Source organism: Mesocricetus auratus, unplaced genomic scaffold, assembly GCF_017639785.1.
Source record: "Mesocricetus auratus isolate SY011 unplaced genomic scaffold, BCM_Maur_2.0 Super-Scaffold_100691, whole genome shotgun sequence".
Classification (NCBI taxonomy): domain Eukaryota; kingdom Metazoa; phylum Chordata; class Mammalia; order Rodentia; family Cricetidae; genus Mesocricetus; species Mesocricetus auratus.
Window position 1 is genome coordinate 15,519,215 of NW_024429267.1, and position 13,404 is coordinate 15,532,618.

Consider the following 13,404-nt stretch of genomic DNA (forward strand, 5'->3'; position numbering starts at 1 on the left):
CCTGCCTGGGCGTTGCCTGGGAACCGCGCCGCCGCAGTTAGGCTCGGACCCTGTGCGGGCATCCGCGGGACAGGACGCACTCGCACTCCCTGCTTCTATGCGTTCTGGGCTCAGGCCCTGTGATCCAGCACCGCCTGCAGCACCCAGGTTGCACCATGGGGAATCTACCATCTGCCGCGAAGCACTGCCTCAGCTACCAGCAGCTTCTCCGCGAGCATCTGTGGAGCGGAGAGTCAGTGGCAGGGGCGCTGGACCCGGCGCAGGTACCAAGTCACGGCCTAGGCCACCCCCACCCTCAGGCACAGCCTCTTCCCCATCAACCTCACCCTTATCCCCTTCATGTCACCTCTGTATGCCAGGGCTCCTCCTACAGCAGCTTGTTGTCAGTGTGTGGCTCTGCAGCTGCAAAGCCTTTCATCCTTTCTGTCCTTGCAGGCCTAGCAATTTCCCTACCCTGGACCATTTGCAGGTGGCCTACAGGAGTGATCATGTCTGTGTGTTTTCTTTGGAAGGGATGCATTATCTAAAGCAATTTAGATCCACAGGCGTTCTTTCAAAGACCGCCTTTGTTCTCACTTTCTTCCTTGTAATGTGTAACAGACTACAAGGATGTCACCCTGTGGGTCAGAAAAAGGAATGAAGCCAATGCACACTAGGAAGGCATACTACGATTAAAATCACAGCACGTCAGAGCGTTGACTATCCCTAATGTCTTTTTGTATTAACAATATTAAACAAACTTGAGTAAAACCATTACAGAATGAAATTATTCCTGCATTTTCCTGAGAGCCATAATCGTTATAAATGTTGAAACCTGTCATGAGTCCAGGACTCCATGAGGCTTTGGTTGTTAGCCTTTTTAATAAGAGGTGCCAGGTTGCCTTGTGAACAAGGTAGTTCCTGTTATTTTAGTGGGGAGTCTAGTTTTGCTAGGTGATGTTACACCAGCTATTCTAACAGTAGTTATTCTTTTTCTTATGGTAAAATCTGAGTCCAGTGCTCCAGCTAGTGAAATTAAAACCTTGGATCCACAAGTAGGACTCAGCATTTGTGGGTTGTTTTATGGATAGTTTGTGCCTCATTAATTAGAATATGGCCAGGGCTATTTGCAAGAGTGCTAGAATCAGTTCCGTGTCTATCAGTAGAAGATATGACATATTCACAATAGGCTATTATTCAGAAAGAAGAACAAAATCAAGTCATTTGCAGGTAGGTACCTGGAACAGAAAGTCATGTGAAATGACCCAGAGCCTGAAAAGACTAGCATTGCATGTTTTCTATGTGGCTGGGGGCGGGGGCTGCAGGGCGGAGGAACAAGGAAAGTAGAGACTGGGATAAATGAAGAGGATCAGGAGGAGGAAGGAGGGTTAAGTGAGGGTAACGAGGCAGTAAATACGATCACAGTGTATAGCATGCACATGGAAGTGCCATGATGAAATCCATTGCTTTCTACAAGCAATATGCACTAACAAAAAAGGCACAAAAGGATTGACCAGGGCCCTCTGATGAACACCCAGTGTTGACACTGGTGAGGTGGACAGTCATACTCTATCCCCTCCATGTCCTCACGGATAATTTCCATGTATCCTGGTTTGAACTTCCCAGGATGCTATCAGCATTCTTTAGCAGTCAGTTTGTTTTACACAATCAAGAATTCCTAACGTTTATTTTTAATAATGAAATCACATGACTTTATTGTTTAGGTGATCATTAGAGTTGTGTATATGCCCCTGTGATTTTATTTATACATTTTGTGGGCTTTGCGGTTGTCGACCAACAGCAGGATGACAGGTGATGGTGTCCACTTTACCTGTTAAGATGTGGAAATGAGGAAAATGAGAATTACTAGATTACTGATGAGGCAATAACAGGACATGGCTTTCAGATGTGCATGCGCTTTCCTGGAAAACTCTCTAAGACATTTGAACACCTGCCAGCTCTTCTGTGACACTCCTGTTTGTTTCTTAGTCACACCTACAAACCACTTCTTTGGTCCAGCTCTTTTATACTTGTGTCCTTGTCAGGCTGAGTAGCTTCTGTCTGTCTGGGCCATCATGTCCATCTGTCCTACAGCTTGTCTCCTCTCATAGTCCAGGTTATTATTGTACGCCAGTTCTTGGTTTCATATTTTCATCTCTCTTCTGAGCTTCAATCTGAACTTACCTATCTCAACAGAAATTGATCCTCAACATTACCAACTTGTATTCGTGTTCTCTCATTCTGTGGTGGCTATTTTTCTGTAGAAAGTCATTCTTGTTCTGTACACAACTTCTCCTAGCTATGGAATTTCTATCCATTCTTGGGTCATTTAGGAAGAGGGATCCTTAATTAAGAAAATGCCCCCATCAGATTGTCCTGTGGAAAAGCCTGTAGTGCATAATTTTTTATTTGTTTTTGATGTGGGATGGCTCAGCTCATTGTAGGCAATACCATCCCTATGTGGGTGGTCTTGGGTGCTACAAGAAAGGAATCTGAGCAAACCATGAAAATCAAGCCACTCAGCAGTGATCACCCATCCTCCCATCATCTCTGCATTATTTCCTGACTCCTGGCTCCTCCCTTGGTTTTTGCCTTCTCTTCCTTCAATAATGTGTGATGATATATATTGTTTATGACTTATTAAAGCCACTGGAGATCAAAAATAGCAAAGCAGTCATACCAGTTAGTCATAGAAGCCAGGCAGTGGTGGCACACATTTTTAATCCCAGTACTCAGGATTAAGAGGTAGGTGGATCTCTGTTAGTTCAAGACAACACTGACTGCTCAGAATTGACCCAGTCCTAGAAGAAACAGCTCACACAAAGGCGATCTCAGCACCTGGGATCACATGTCTTTAATCCCAGCACTAGGGAGGTGGAGACAGGAGGATATGGCAGGGTGGAGAAAGGAATAAAAGGCAGAAGGAGACAGGAACTGAGAACTTTTGCCTCTGAGGATTCCTGGAGGCAGGATCACCCTTTCAGCCTGAAATAGAGGCAAGAGCTACTGACTTGGCAGCTTTGCTTGTCTGATATTCATCTTGAAGCTTGATCCTCAATATCAGTATCTGGGGCTTTTATTTTATTTTGTGCTACAGTAATGGACTGTGATATGGAATTTTAAGCTACAATAAATCCTTTCTTCCCCAAGTTGATTTTGGTCATGGTATTTTGTCATAACATTTAGTAACTCTCTGGCATATATTAAAAACCAAATAAAGCCAGGAAACAACCTATCACAGGACTTACCACACCTGACAAAATGTCTGGTTAGTTCTCATAATCAGTATATACTTGTTAAACAAATGATTGACTGCTCATCTTTACAGAGGATAAGCCAAGCATCACATATTTAGGAAAATCTAAAACAATGATTAGCACATTAGTATGTAATACATAATTATTAAATTAGTTCAAAATTAATGATAACAAGCACATGTTATCATATGAGTCTTAGTACCAGTGGAAGGGTGCTGTTATTGTTTGTAACTGGTCTTTTTTATTACATAGACCTCAGTCAAGATTTGATGGTGAAAAAAGGATGAAAATGAAATTTGAATCCTGTTAATAATCCACAAGAAACTTTACCACTTATTTTTTGTTGAATTTGGTAGAAAGATGATATGCAGAGTGATGTGTTATACGATAACTTGGTTGCAGTTGGGATTGATAGACACCTCTAAATGTGAGAATGCCATGCTAACTAACAACAGGATAGGAAGCAAGATATTTTTCTTCTTGCTCCATTTCCCCTTTTCTGAAAGTATCACAATGCGTTGTGTATCTTACTATTTGACTTTGTGCATAGACTAACCTGCCTCCACCATAAAATTTCACTGTACTCATTAAATATAAAATATCCTGATGAATTAGAGGTAACCTCTTAAAAGCAATCAATCAGACTAGTAAAGTTTAATACTTATCTCTAATTTTAAATACTATATGTGATATTTCTTCTTAAATTTAGCAAGAGAGTGATCTAAACTCTATACATTTTATTTGCGACTGTGTAGCTTTAACATACTAAAGAACTTGAGAGGACTGGATATGAATTTTTAGAGGAAGAAACAACCTCACTGCTTTCTATTTATTTTGTGTTCTTCAATAATATGTTCTCTTTCATTCCTTCATCTTTTCTTTATTTTGGAATAACGTGTTTTTAATTTTTCTGCTGAATTAACATGTCAGTTATATGCTTTTAAAAATTATATTTATAGTTATTAACTATAATACATCAACATCTAACCTTGACTTACTAAAATATAATATGATTGGTATTATAACATTTAAAGTGATGCTATTAATGCTTAACACATTGATGCCTTTTGCCTTTTGGTACTGCATGTTGTATGTATTTATTCTATACATGGAATATTTATAAAATATATTCACTCAGTCACTGTTAATTTATACTCATGCATGCACTCACTGTCCCTTTCCCTTGTTCTCCATTCATTTATTCATTTCCAGTCTTGCATTGGAGATTACTTTTCTTTCACCAGGAGCATTCACTTCAGTCGCCTCTTTACTGAAAGCCTACTGGTATGCAGCATCATAATGTGGCTTAATGGGTAAAGGCAGTTGCAATCAAGCCTAATGACCTCAGTTCAATACTGGGATCCAAGTTCCATAAGGTGAGAACCAAGTTCCATAAGGTGTTCCCTGACCTCTACACAGACACACAGAAACAGACACACAGAAACAGACACACAGACACAGACACACACACACACACACACACACACACACACACACACAGCTCACATGCATTAAATTACAAAAAATAAATGGAATTTTAAGAAAACAAAAAGAACACAGCAACCTGATAGCTCAGGCACTGGGGAGGCTGAGGAAGGAGGCAACTTAGGGAGACAATGGGAAAGGGCTAAGTTCTTTCCAGGTGTTAACTGATTGCTTATTTAATCATCTCAGTAATCTGTCTTATATATTTCATGAGTATGGCACATAGTGGTTAAATAACTTGCTCAAACCAGCAGCTAGCAAATAGCAGAGTTAGGTTGGGATCTCAGGAAGTTCTACTTCCAGAACATTGAGTTTATACTTGTGTTTCCACGGTAGTCGTGAGAGCAATCCCTTGTAGAGTTTATTGAATATTCTGGAAGCTCTGACTCAGCAGCACACAGTTGGCTGCCAGCTGTCTTTGTGTTCCCTTCACCAGGTCTTGTTAAGCACTGTGCTGGATAGTGCTGCCACTGTCTGCCAAAGGAGTCAGTCTGGGCTTGTATCTTGCTTCCTTCTCTGTGTCTTTCCTTGGCTCTTGGCTTCTGCTCATGGGGCGCAGGTTGGGGAGAGACTGCTGTGAATTTTTACTTCCATTCTGCCCTCCCTGAGGTTGAGAGTAGAATCCAGTCTGGAATAGAATTGCATTGGATACAAAAGGAAAAACAACTCGGTTTCCAATAAATTTCCTGTTCCCTTCAATCTTCAATACTCTCTGTCCTTGGATTTCTGTTGACTCCTGGATTCCTTGCTTTGTCTGATTCCAGCTGGCTTTCACATCCTTCCTTTCCCCTATGCTGTGAGCTGTGATCTTGTTTTTTTTTCTTCATCACCTTCAAGCTCCTCCAAGTCTTCTGACTTTATGGTTATTCACTCTGTGCTGTAACTTTCTCTGACCGTTTCTTCTCTGTTTTCCACCCTGTTATACACTTTGCTGTTAGTTTTGCTTTTTTATTTTTCCTAGTCAACCAGGAAGCCAGACATTACAGACTCAGGACTGTCTTGGGTCACTTGCAGGTGACATATAGTGTTAGATTGACAAAATCAGATTGCATATTTGGCTCATTTTAACTGGATTCTGGATTTGAAAGTTTTTGTAAGTCCTAAGAACAAAAGCAGCTTTTAGAATGCTGGTTTCCTACAAGTAGTCTAGCAATTATTAATCTATGTAGGAGAGGTGAACTGTTGCCAACTGAGAAAATTTAATTCCTGGAAAAATTTGAGTACATATTTTTTACATTTGTCCTTCCTTCCTTCCTCTCTTCCTTCTTTCCTTCCTTCTTTCCTTACTTCTTCCCTTCCTTTCCCTTCCCTTTCTTTCCTTTCCCTTTCCCTTTACATGCATGCACATGTATGTAAAAAAGAATACCTTTTATACCTATCTGTCTTCTAACTGTCTCAGGCATCAAATTACCTCCTGTGCTGAGGAAGTTTTGTTCTGGGAATCCTTGGTGGACAATGGTGTGGAAATAGTATGATGGGCTTGTTCAAAACATTTCTATTTTTCATCAAGGTAGGGCAGAGTAGTCATAATCATTTAGATGGCAGGAAAATTGTCATTACATCATCAGAAGCTTGCAATCTTTCCATTTTGTTACTCTTCCTTTTCCCAAATAATCAGAATTCAGTTTTAAATTAATACTCAAGAGTTTTTTAATTTCTCTGTTAAAGTGAACCTTTTTTAAAAAACTCATTTATGATATTTTCTTACAGAAATGCTGATTAGTGAATCTTATCCTCTAAACATTTATTCCAAAATAGAACTCCACATGAAAATAATTCTACAGAAAGACTTTTAAAATTATCCAGGTCTATGAGGTTTATATTTTTATTTATTCACAATTTCATAATGTATTTTAATTATTAAGTAATTATATGTATTTACTGGATACATAAACTTAAAAGGCTTTTGTGTATCTCAGTAATAGAGCCCTTGCATAGCATGTGAAAGCTCGAATTTTAATTCTCTGTATTAAAAAATGAATTTAAAAGCTGTTTTTTCATTTCTGAATAGTCATAGAGGGATCATATCTGTGAGTTCTTTTTTCTTTTTTAACAATACATTTTGTACAATATACAGCATATTTTGATCATATTTTCCCTTCCCAAATGCCTCCAAGATCTTCCCTAATTTCCTACCCACCTAATTCCACAGTCTGTCTGTCTGTCTGTCTCTCTTTTACACATACACACACACACACACACACACACACACACACACACACACACAAACCAAACAGAAAAAAAAAAAAAGAAGAAGAAGAAGAAGAAGAAGAAGAAGAAGAAGAAGAAGAAGAAGAAGAAGAAGAAGAAGAAGAAGGGAAGAGGGGAAGAGAGGGGAGGGAAAGGAAAGAAAGGGACGGGAAGGGAAGAAGGAAGGAAAGAAGGAAGGAAGGGTGGAAGGAAGGGAGGAAGAGAGGAAGGAAGGAAGGACAAAGAGTCAGTTTTTTTTTATTTCCACCTACTTCTGGGTGTGAGGTCCACCCTGGAGTGTTGATACACACAGTGACACTCCACTGGAGAAAACTAGTTTTCTTTTCCCCAGCAGACATCAATTGCAAATAGCTTCTTGGTTATGGGTGGAACTTAGTGTCCACTTCCCCTACTTAGTTCTCAGTCTTTGTCACAGTCTCTGTGAGTTCATATGTGCATTAGTCTTGTTGTGTCTAGAAGATGCCATTTCCTTGGAGTTATCAATAACCTCTGGGTCTAACAAACTTTCTGCCTCCTCTTCTATTTGGATCCCCAAGCTTTCAGGGCAAAGGTTTGATAAAGACATCCCATTTAGGGCTTGTATGCCAAAGTCTCTCACTCTCTGCACATTGTACAATTTTGGGTCTCTGTTAATTACCAGACACTGAAAAAAGAAGCTCCTCTGATGAGGGTTGAGTGATTCACTAATCTATGGGTATAAAATGTCATTAGGAATCATTTTATTGTCGTATTTCTTTAGCAGAACAATAGTAGTATGTTTTCCCCTAGGCTTGTACCATTTCTTATCTTAGGTTCTTGGCCATTTTAGCAATATCAAGAATATGTTTCATCTCATGAAAGCAGGCCTTAAATCCAACCATATGTGGTTGGTTTCTTCTGTCTCATTTTTGCCACTATTGCACAAGTGCATCTTGTCGGTAGGTCATGTGTGCATTTCAGTCCAAATAACCGCAGAGGTAAGGTACCAGGTCAGAGACCAGGAGGTGGGGATCTTACAAGGAGGGGGAAATAGAATATCGTGTTATAAAGAGATAAAAGGGAGGCTATAATAGGGTAAAGGAGGGAATTTGGAGAGGGACAGTTACACTTAAGATCTGTGGGTTCTAATTATTATTTTCACTGAAGGAACTGGTGTTCCTTTTCCTATTTTAGAAATGTCTACTTCTCTGCTAATTGTGAATAGACAGTGTTGTGAGTAGAAAGAAGAAAGAATGAGATCTGGCTATCTGACACCACATGGTAAAGATCATTTAAGGGAAGAGGAACAAAGATTAATGGGAAATAAAACCACTATAGTGTCTGTCCCAAGACTCCATTTTTAAAGCTCTATTTTTATTTTAAATTTATGTGTATGAGTAGTTTGCCTGCCTGCCTGCATGTATGTATACCATGCTTGGTGTCCCCAGAAGCCAGAAGAAGGTGTGAAATCCCTTCTAACTGGAGTTACAAACCATTGTGAGCTACCATGTGCATGCTGGGAACTGAACTCTGCAAGAGTAGGCAGTTCTTTCAGTGGATTTCTCTAGCTCTCTGGGTTTATAATTTCATTCTGCCTTGCTGTGTTCCTTTAAAATACAGCTTCTCCATTCTGCTTTTTATTTGTCATTGTTTCCAAATTCTTTCTTGCAATTAGACATTTTTAACACTTATTTCACTTAATTATTTGTATCTGCGTGTCTGTGTGGTGCAATAATGAAGGTACCAGCAGAGTCCAGCAAGGGTCTCTAACATCCTGTTACAAATGGTGGTGAGCTGTCCTATTGTAGATGTTGGGAACCAAACTTAGGCCTTTTGTAGAGAAGCAAATGCTCTAAATTCTTAACCCATCTACCCAGAACCTGCAATTACATTAAAAACACAAAGCTATAAACTTGTTTTAATCCAGTACATGAGAATAGCAGTTCTTATGGAAGTGTTAGATTTGAAAGTCATGTAAAATTTGAATAGGTAAGAATGCATTTCTGGTCAGAGTGTTGCTTCTTTTTAAAAATATATTTCAATTAAAATATAATTAGTACAATCATATCATTTCCCCTTTTCCTCTGTCTGGCCCCTCACCTATTTCCCCATCACTCTCTTCCAATTGATGACCTCCTTTTTCTTTGGTTAATACGTGTGTGTGTGTGTGTGTGTGTGTGTAGATATAAAAATATTTAAGTTCAGTCTGCTGACTTCATTGTTGTTTCTGTGTATACAATTACAGGTCTGACCACTTCGATTTGGGTAACTTTTTAGGGTTTCATTCTTGGGAGGGGTTAGTTCTTGTCTCTCAGCAGGTATTAGTTGCATATTTCACCTTTGGTTATTTGCCTATAGTTATTTATCTCATAGAAGAGAAAGCCTATGAGATCCCACCTTCTTTCTTAGCATATCTATTGGTATCATCATTGTTCAGGGCTGGTATAGGTAGTAATTTCTAGGAGACACAGCCTTACAGTAGACTTCCTGGCTATCTCTTACAATCTTTCTGCTACGTTTCTCAAACCTTAGGTGCAAGAGTTATGTTGTAGATGAGTTCTTTGGGGTGGAGCTCTTCATCATCTATTGATCTATGCATTGTATCTAATTGTGGTTTTCTGAAAGAGAAGCTTCTTTAATGAGGGTGAGAGCTACACTTGTGTGTGGGCATAAGGATACACTTTAGAATAAAGTAAGGAACTATGCTGGTGCAGTAGAATGATGGTAGAGGCTCTTTTCTAAGGGCATGAGCTCACTAGCCTTGTCTAGTTACCTAGGTTTCCAGTACCAGGCATGATTTCCCTCCTATTCAGTGGGCAGTAAGTCCGATTGGAGAGCTGCGGTTACTGCCAACATGTGAGTGCCACTATTGCACCCTTGCAGATATTTCACCATCTTGGTCATTGTTGTGAGTCATTGATGTCACAGTTGGATGGGACTATTGATTGCTTCCCTCCCTTGGCAGCTTTCATAGTACTTTCTGGTACTACAGAAGCTAGACAATAGAAAGGAGGCTTTCAGATTACATCCAGCTCAGAAGAGATGGAGTATTATCCTTAAGTGATAGTTTTTAAAGGTATATTGTACTGGGTAGTTTTATGTCAATTGACAGAAGCTAAAGTCATATGAGAAGAGGGAACCTCCATTAAGAAAATTCCTCCATAAGATCAGGCTATATGCAAGCCTGTTTACGTGGGAGGGCCCAGCCTGTGATGGATGTGCAACCTCTGGGCCAGTAGTCTTGGGTTCTATAAGAAAGCAGGCTGAATTCACCACCCCTAGGTCACAAGGGAGAACCCAAAGAATGACATGCATGGGGAAGGGGGGAGGAGAAGGGAAGACCTAAGGGGAGCATGAGGGAAGAAAGGGAGGGAGGAGGAGAACGTAAGGGAATGGGAATTGTTCAGATGGGGGAAGGATATAGAAGGAGAGAAAGAAATATATATCTTGATTGAGGGAGTCATTATGGGGCCAGTGAGAAATCTGGCACTGAGGAAACTCCCAGGAATCCACAAGGATGACCCCAGCCAAGGCCCTAAGAATTAGTGAAGAGGGTACCTGAACTGGCCTTCCCCTGTAATCAGATTGATGACTACTTGAATTATCACCATAGAACCTTCATCTGGTAACTGAAGGAGGCAGATGTGGAGATCCACAGATAAGCTCTGGGCCAAGCTCCCAAAGTTCAAAGAGAGGGAGGAGTGATAACATGAGCAAAGGGGTCAAGACCATTTTGAGGATACCTTCAGAAACAGCTGAGCTGAGCTAGTAGGAGCTCACTGACTCTGGACTGATGGTGGGGGAACCTGCATAGGACCAAACTGGGTCATCTGAATGTGAGTGATAGTTGTGTGGCTTGGGCATTCTGTGGGGCCACTGGCCATGGGATTTATCCCTAGTGCTTGAACTGGCTTTTTGGAACCCATTCTCTTTGGAGGGATACCTTACTCAGCCTAGATATGGGGTAGAGGGCCTCGGTCCTGCCTCAAAGTGATGTCCCAGATTTTCTTGACTCCCCATGGGAAGCCTTGCCTTCTCTGAGGGGTGGATGAAGGGTGGGGTTGGGGGAAAGTGGAGAGAACAGGAGGAGGGGAGGGAGTGGGAACTGGGATTGGTATGTAAAATGAGAAAAGATTGTTCCAAAATAAATAATGATTAAAAAAAAAGAAAGCAGGCTGAGAAAGCCATGGGAGCAAGCCAGTAAGCAGCACCCCTCTACAGCCTCTACATCAGCTCCTGCCTCCAGGTTCCTGCCCTATTTGAGTTCCTGTCCTGACTTCCTTCAATTGATGGGTTACAGTGTGGAAGTGTAAGTCAGGTAAACCCTTTCTTTGGTCATGGTTTTTTATCACAACAATTGAAATCCAGTATTGTATGTGTGTGTGTGTGTGTGTGTGTGTGTGTGTGTGTGTGTGTGTGTGTGTGTGCATGTGTACAATATAGTTATATGCGTTGCATATGGTTTTAGGTAAATATAATGATTTATTTAGGCTTTAATCCAACAACCTTGTTGCTATTTGTTCTTCCTCCATACAGAAGAAGGGGAGTTGTTTCTTTAAAAAAATGAAGTATGTAGGGCTAGAGAGATGGCTCAGCTATTAAGAGTGCTGGCTGATCTTGCAAAAGATCCAGTTAAATTTCTGTCACCTACATGCTGGCTCACAATTATCTGACATCTCTGGGCTCCTGCACAGTTCTAATCACATACATACACTCAGGGACAAACAAATATCTATGAAAAAATATGCAGATGAAGCTTCTACACACACACTTAGAGCCATCTTTCTAGTCTCTTGTCTCCTAAAGGAAAATAATTGAGAGGCACACTAATCTTAAATTTTGCTCTATTGTGTGACTTCAATTTGACCTGAAGTCAGACACTCTTGCTTTTTGTGTATTGATGTTGTATATACTTTGTGTATACTCTGGCATACTTTACTTCCCCTCTTACCAGCTCCAATTTGGTGGAGTCATGTATACTGGCCCAGTCCCTGTATCCTGCATCAAAACAGAAATCCCTACCAAGTATGGTTAAATAGATCACAATATCTCTGTGTTAAATATATAATTTCTGTGTGGCTGGGTTGAGCTAATTAATGGTTTCCACTTTGTCTTATTTTTTCTATTATTTAGTGAACCAAAATGTTCAAAGCTTCATTAAGTGTTTATAGAAACAAATGATTTGTATTTGATGGGTACAATATACTTCCATGTATAAATGATAATAACTTTTTACTTTTTTGCTTTGTTTTTCAAAACTAGGTTTTCCTGAAACGCACTCTGTAGACCAGACTGCCTTTGAACTCAAATATTTTTCTGCCTCTGCCTTCCTAGTACTGAGATTACAGGCATGTGTAGTACTTACTTTCCTTTTTCATTGGAAAAATGTACATTTAGTTTTATGAAAAATTTTGCTATTATTGTAGTTCTGAGATTTATTAAGTATATTATTTTAAGCTAGAATTTGTGGTTTTCCTTATTGTTTTTCATATATTATCCATTTTTAAGTCTTAGTGAAATGTGAGTCCCAAAGTCCATTTCCTTTTCTCCTTCTGTGGCTACTGTTGTAAAGATCAGAGAAGTTAGGATCTAGCTTTTCATTCTTTCTCTGTAGCGATGTTTATATTGAATTAACTGATACAGTGTAGAGTTTTTTTATCTCCCTTTTCCTCTTCCTTGTGCCAGAAGAGATACACCTAAGTCAAGTCCTTGTAATGGAATTCTAAGAGTTGAGCCACTTTTCAGATGCTGAGGTTAACCCGTGGCCTGCAGATCAGGGGTCAGAATTCAGACTCAACATCATATTGATGGTACACACAGCAAGTGCCACCTCATGGTTACAATTTTCTAAGTCACAGGTCTTGGGATATGTAAAGTAGAAAAGTACAGATGGCAGGAAACTTCAACTACATTATAAACTCCTTTAATGCACGCCTCACTCTGAGAAATCAGCCTTCATAAAGTCTCTTTGTTGAACTTTATTAACAAGCAACGGGGTCTAGGAAGCTTGGCAAACTAGGCAGCTGGAAACCCCAGAGAATTTGTCTGTCAGACGTCTTTCCTTCTGGGGTTTCCTTCCAAATGTTTTTTTGGATTTTAAAGGAAGTAAAGTGGCTCTCTGCCACCGCGTTTCTCCATCTGTAACCCACTGGGTGTACAGAGTCTGGCATTCACTTTTAAAATTCTTCACTCAATATGTATTCATTTCACTGTGAAATGGAAACTGATCATAGGTTAATGCTGAAGTCAAAAAAGGAATCTTATTTTCATTAGGCCCAATTTCTACTTTTTGAGAGATTTGATTTAGGGGCCAAGATTTCCCTGACTTTTAAAATGATACGGAACAGTTCTAACCTTACAGGGTACAGAGAGCTATGGACTTGCTCAGATGTTATAGTACAAGGTAATTTGGCGCTCCATTTGCCTAGGCTTTAGGGCTGTGTTTAAAAGACATTTCCAAGGCCTGTGGAGAAACAGATGTACTTATTCAGGACTTCACTCATGAATGTCTGCT

The 13,404-nt window shown here is 40.0% G+C and overlaps 1 protein-coding gene across 3 annotated transcripts in view; it reads left to right on the plus strand.

Moving 5' to 3' along the window:
* The window catches only part of Hmgcll1 (3-hydroxymethyl-3-methylglutaryl-CoA lyase like 1), a 126,453-nt gene continuing 113,049 nt past the window's right edge, over positions 1-13,404 (plus strand). The window contains exon 1 of one of the 3 annotated variants that reach the window (XM_040739913.1): positions 1-263. In XM_040739913.1, the coding sequence (XP_040595847.1) occupies positions 156-263 (108 nt within the window). In that variant the 5' untranslated portion in view covers positions 1-155. The remainder of the gene's footprint in view (positions 264-13,404) is intronic. The other 2 variants (XM_040739914.1, XM_040739912.1) reach the window with 2 other exon arrangements.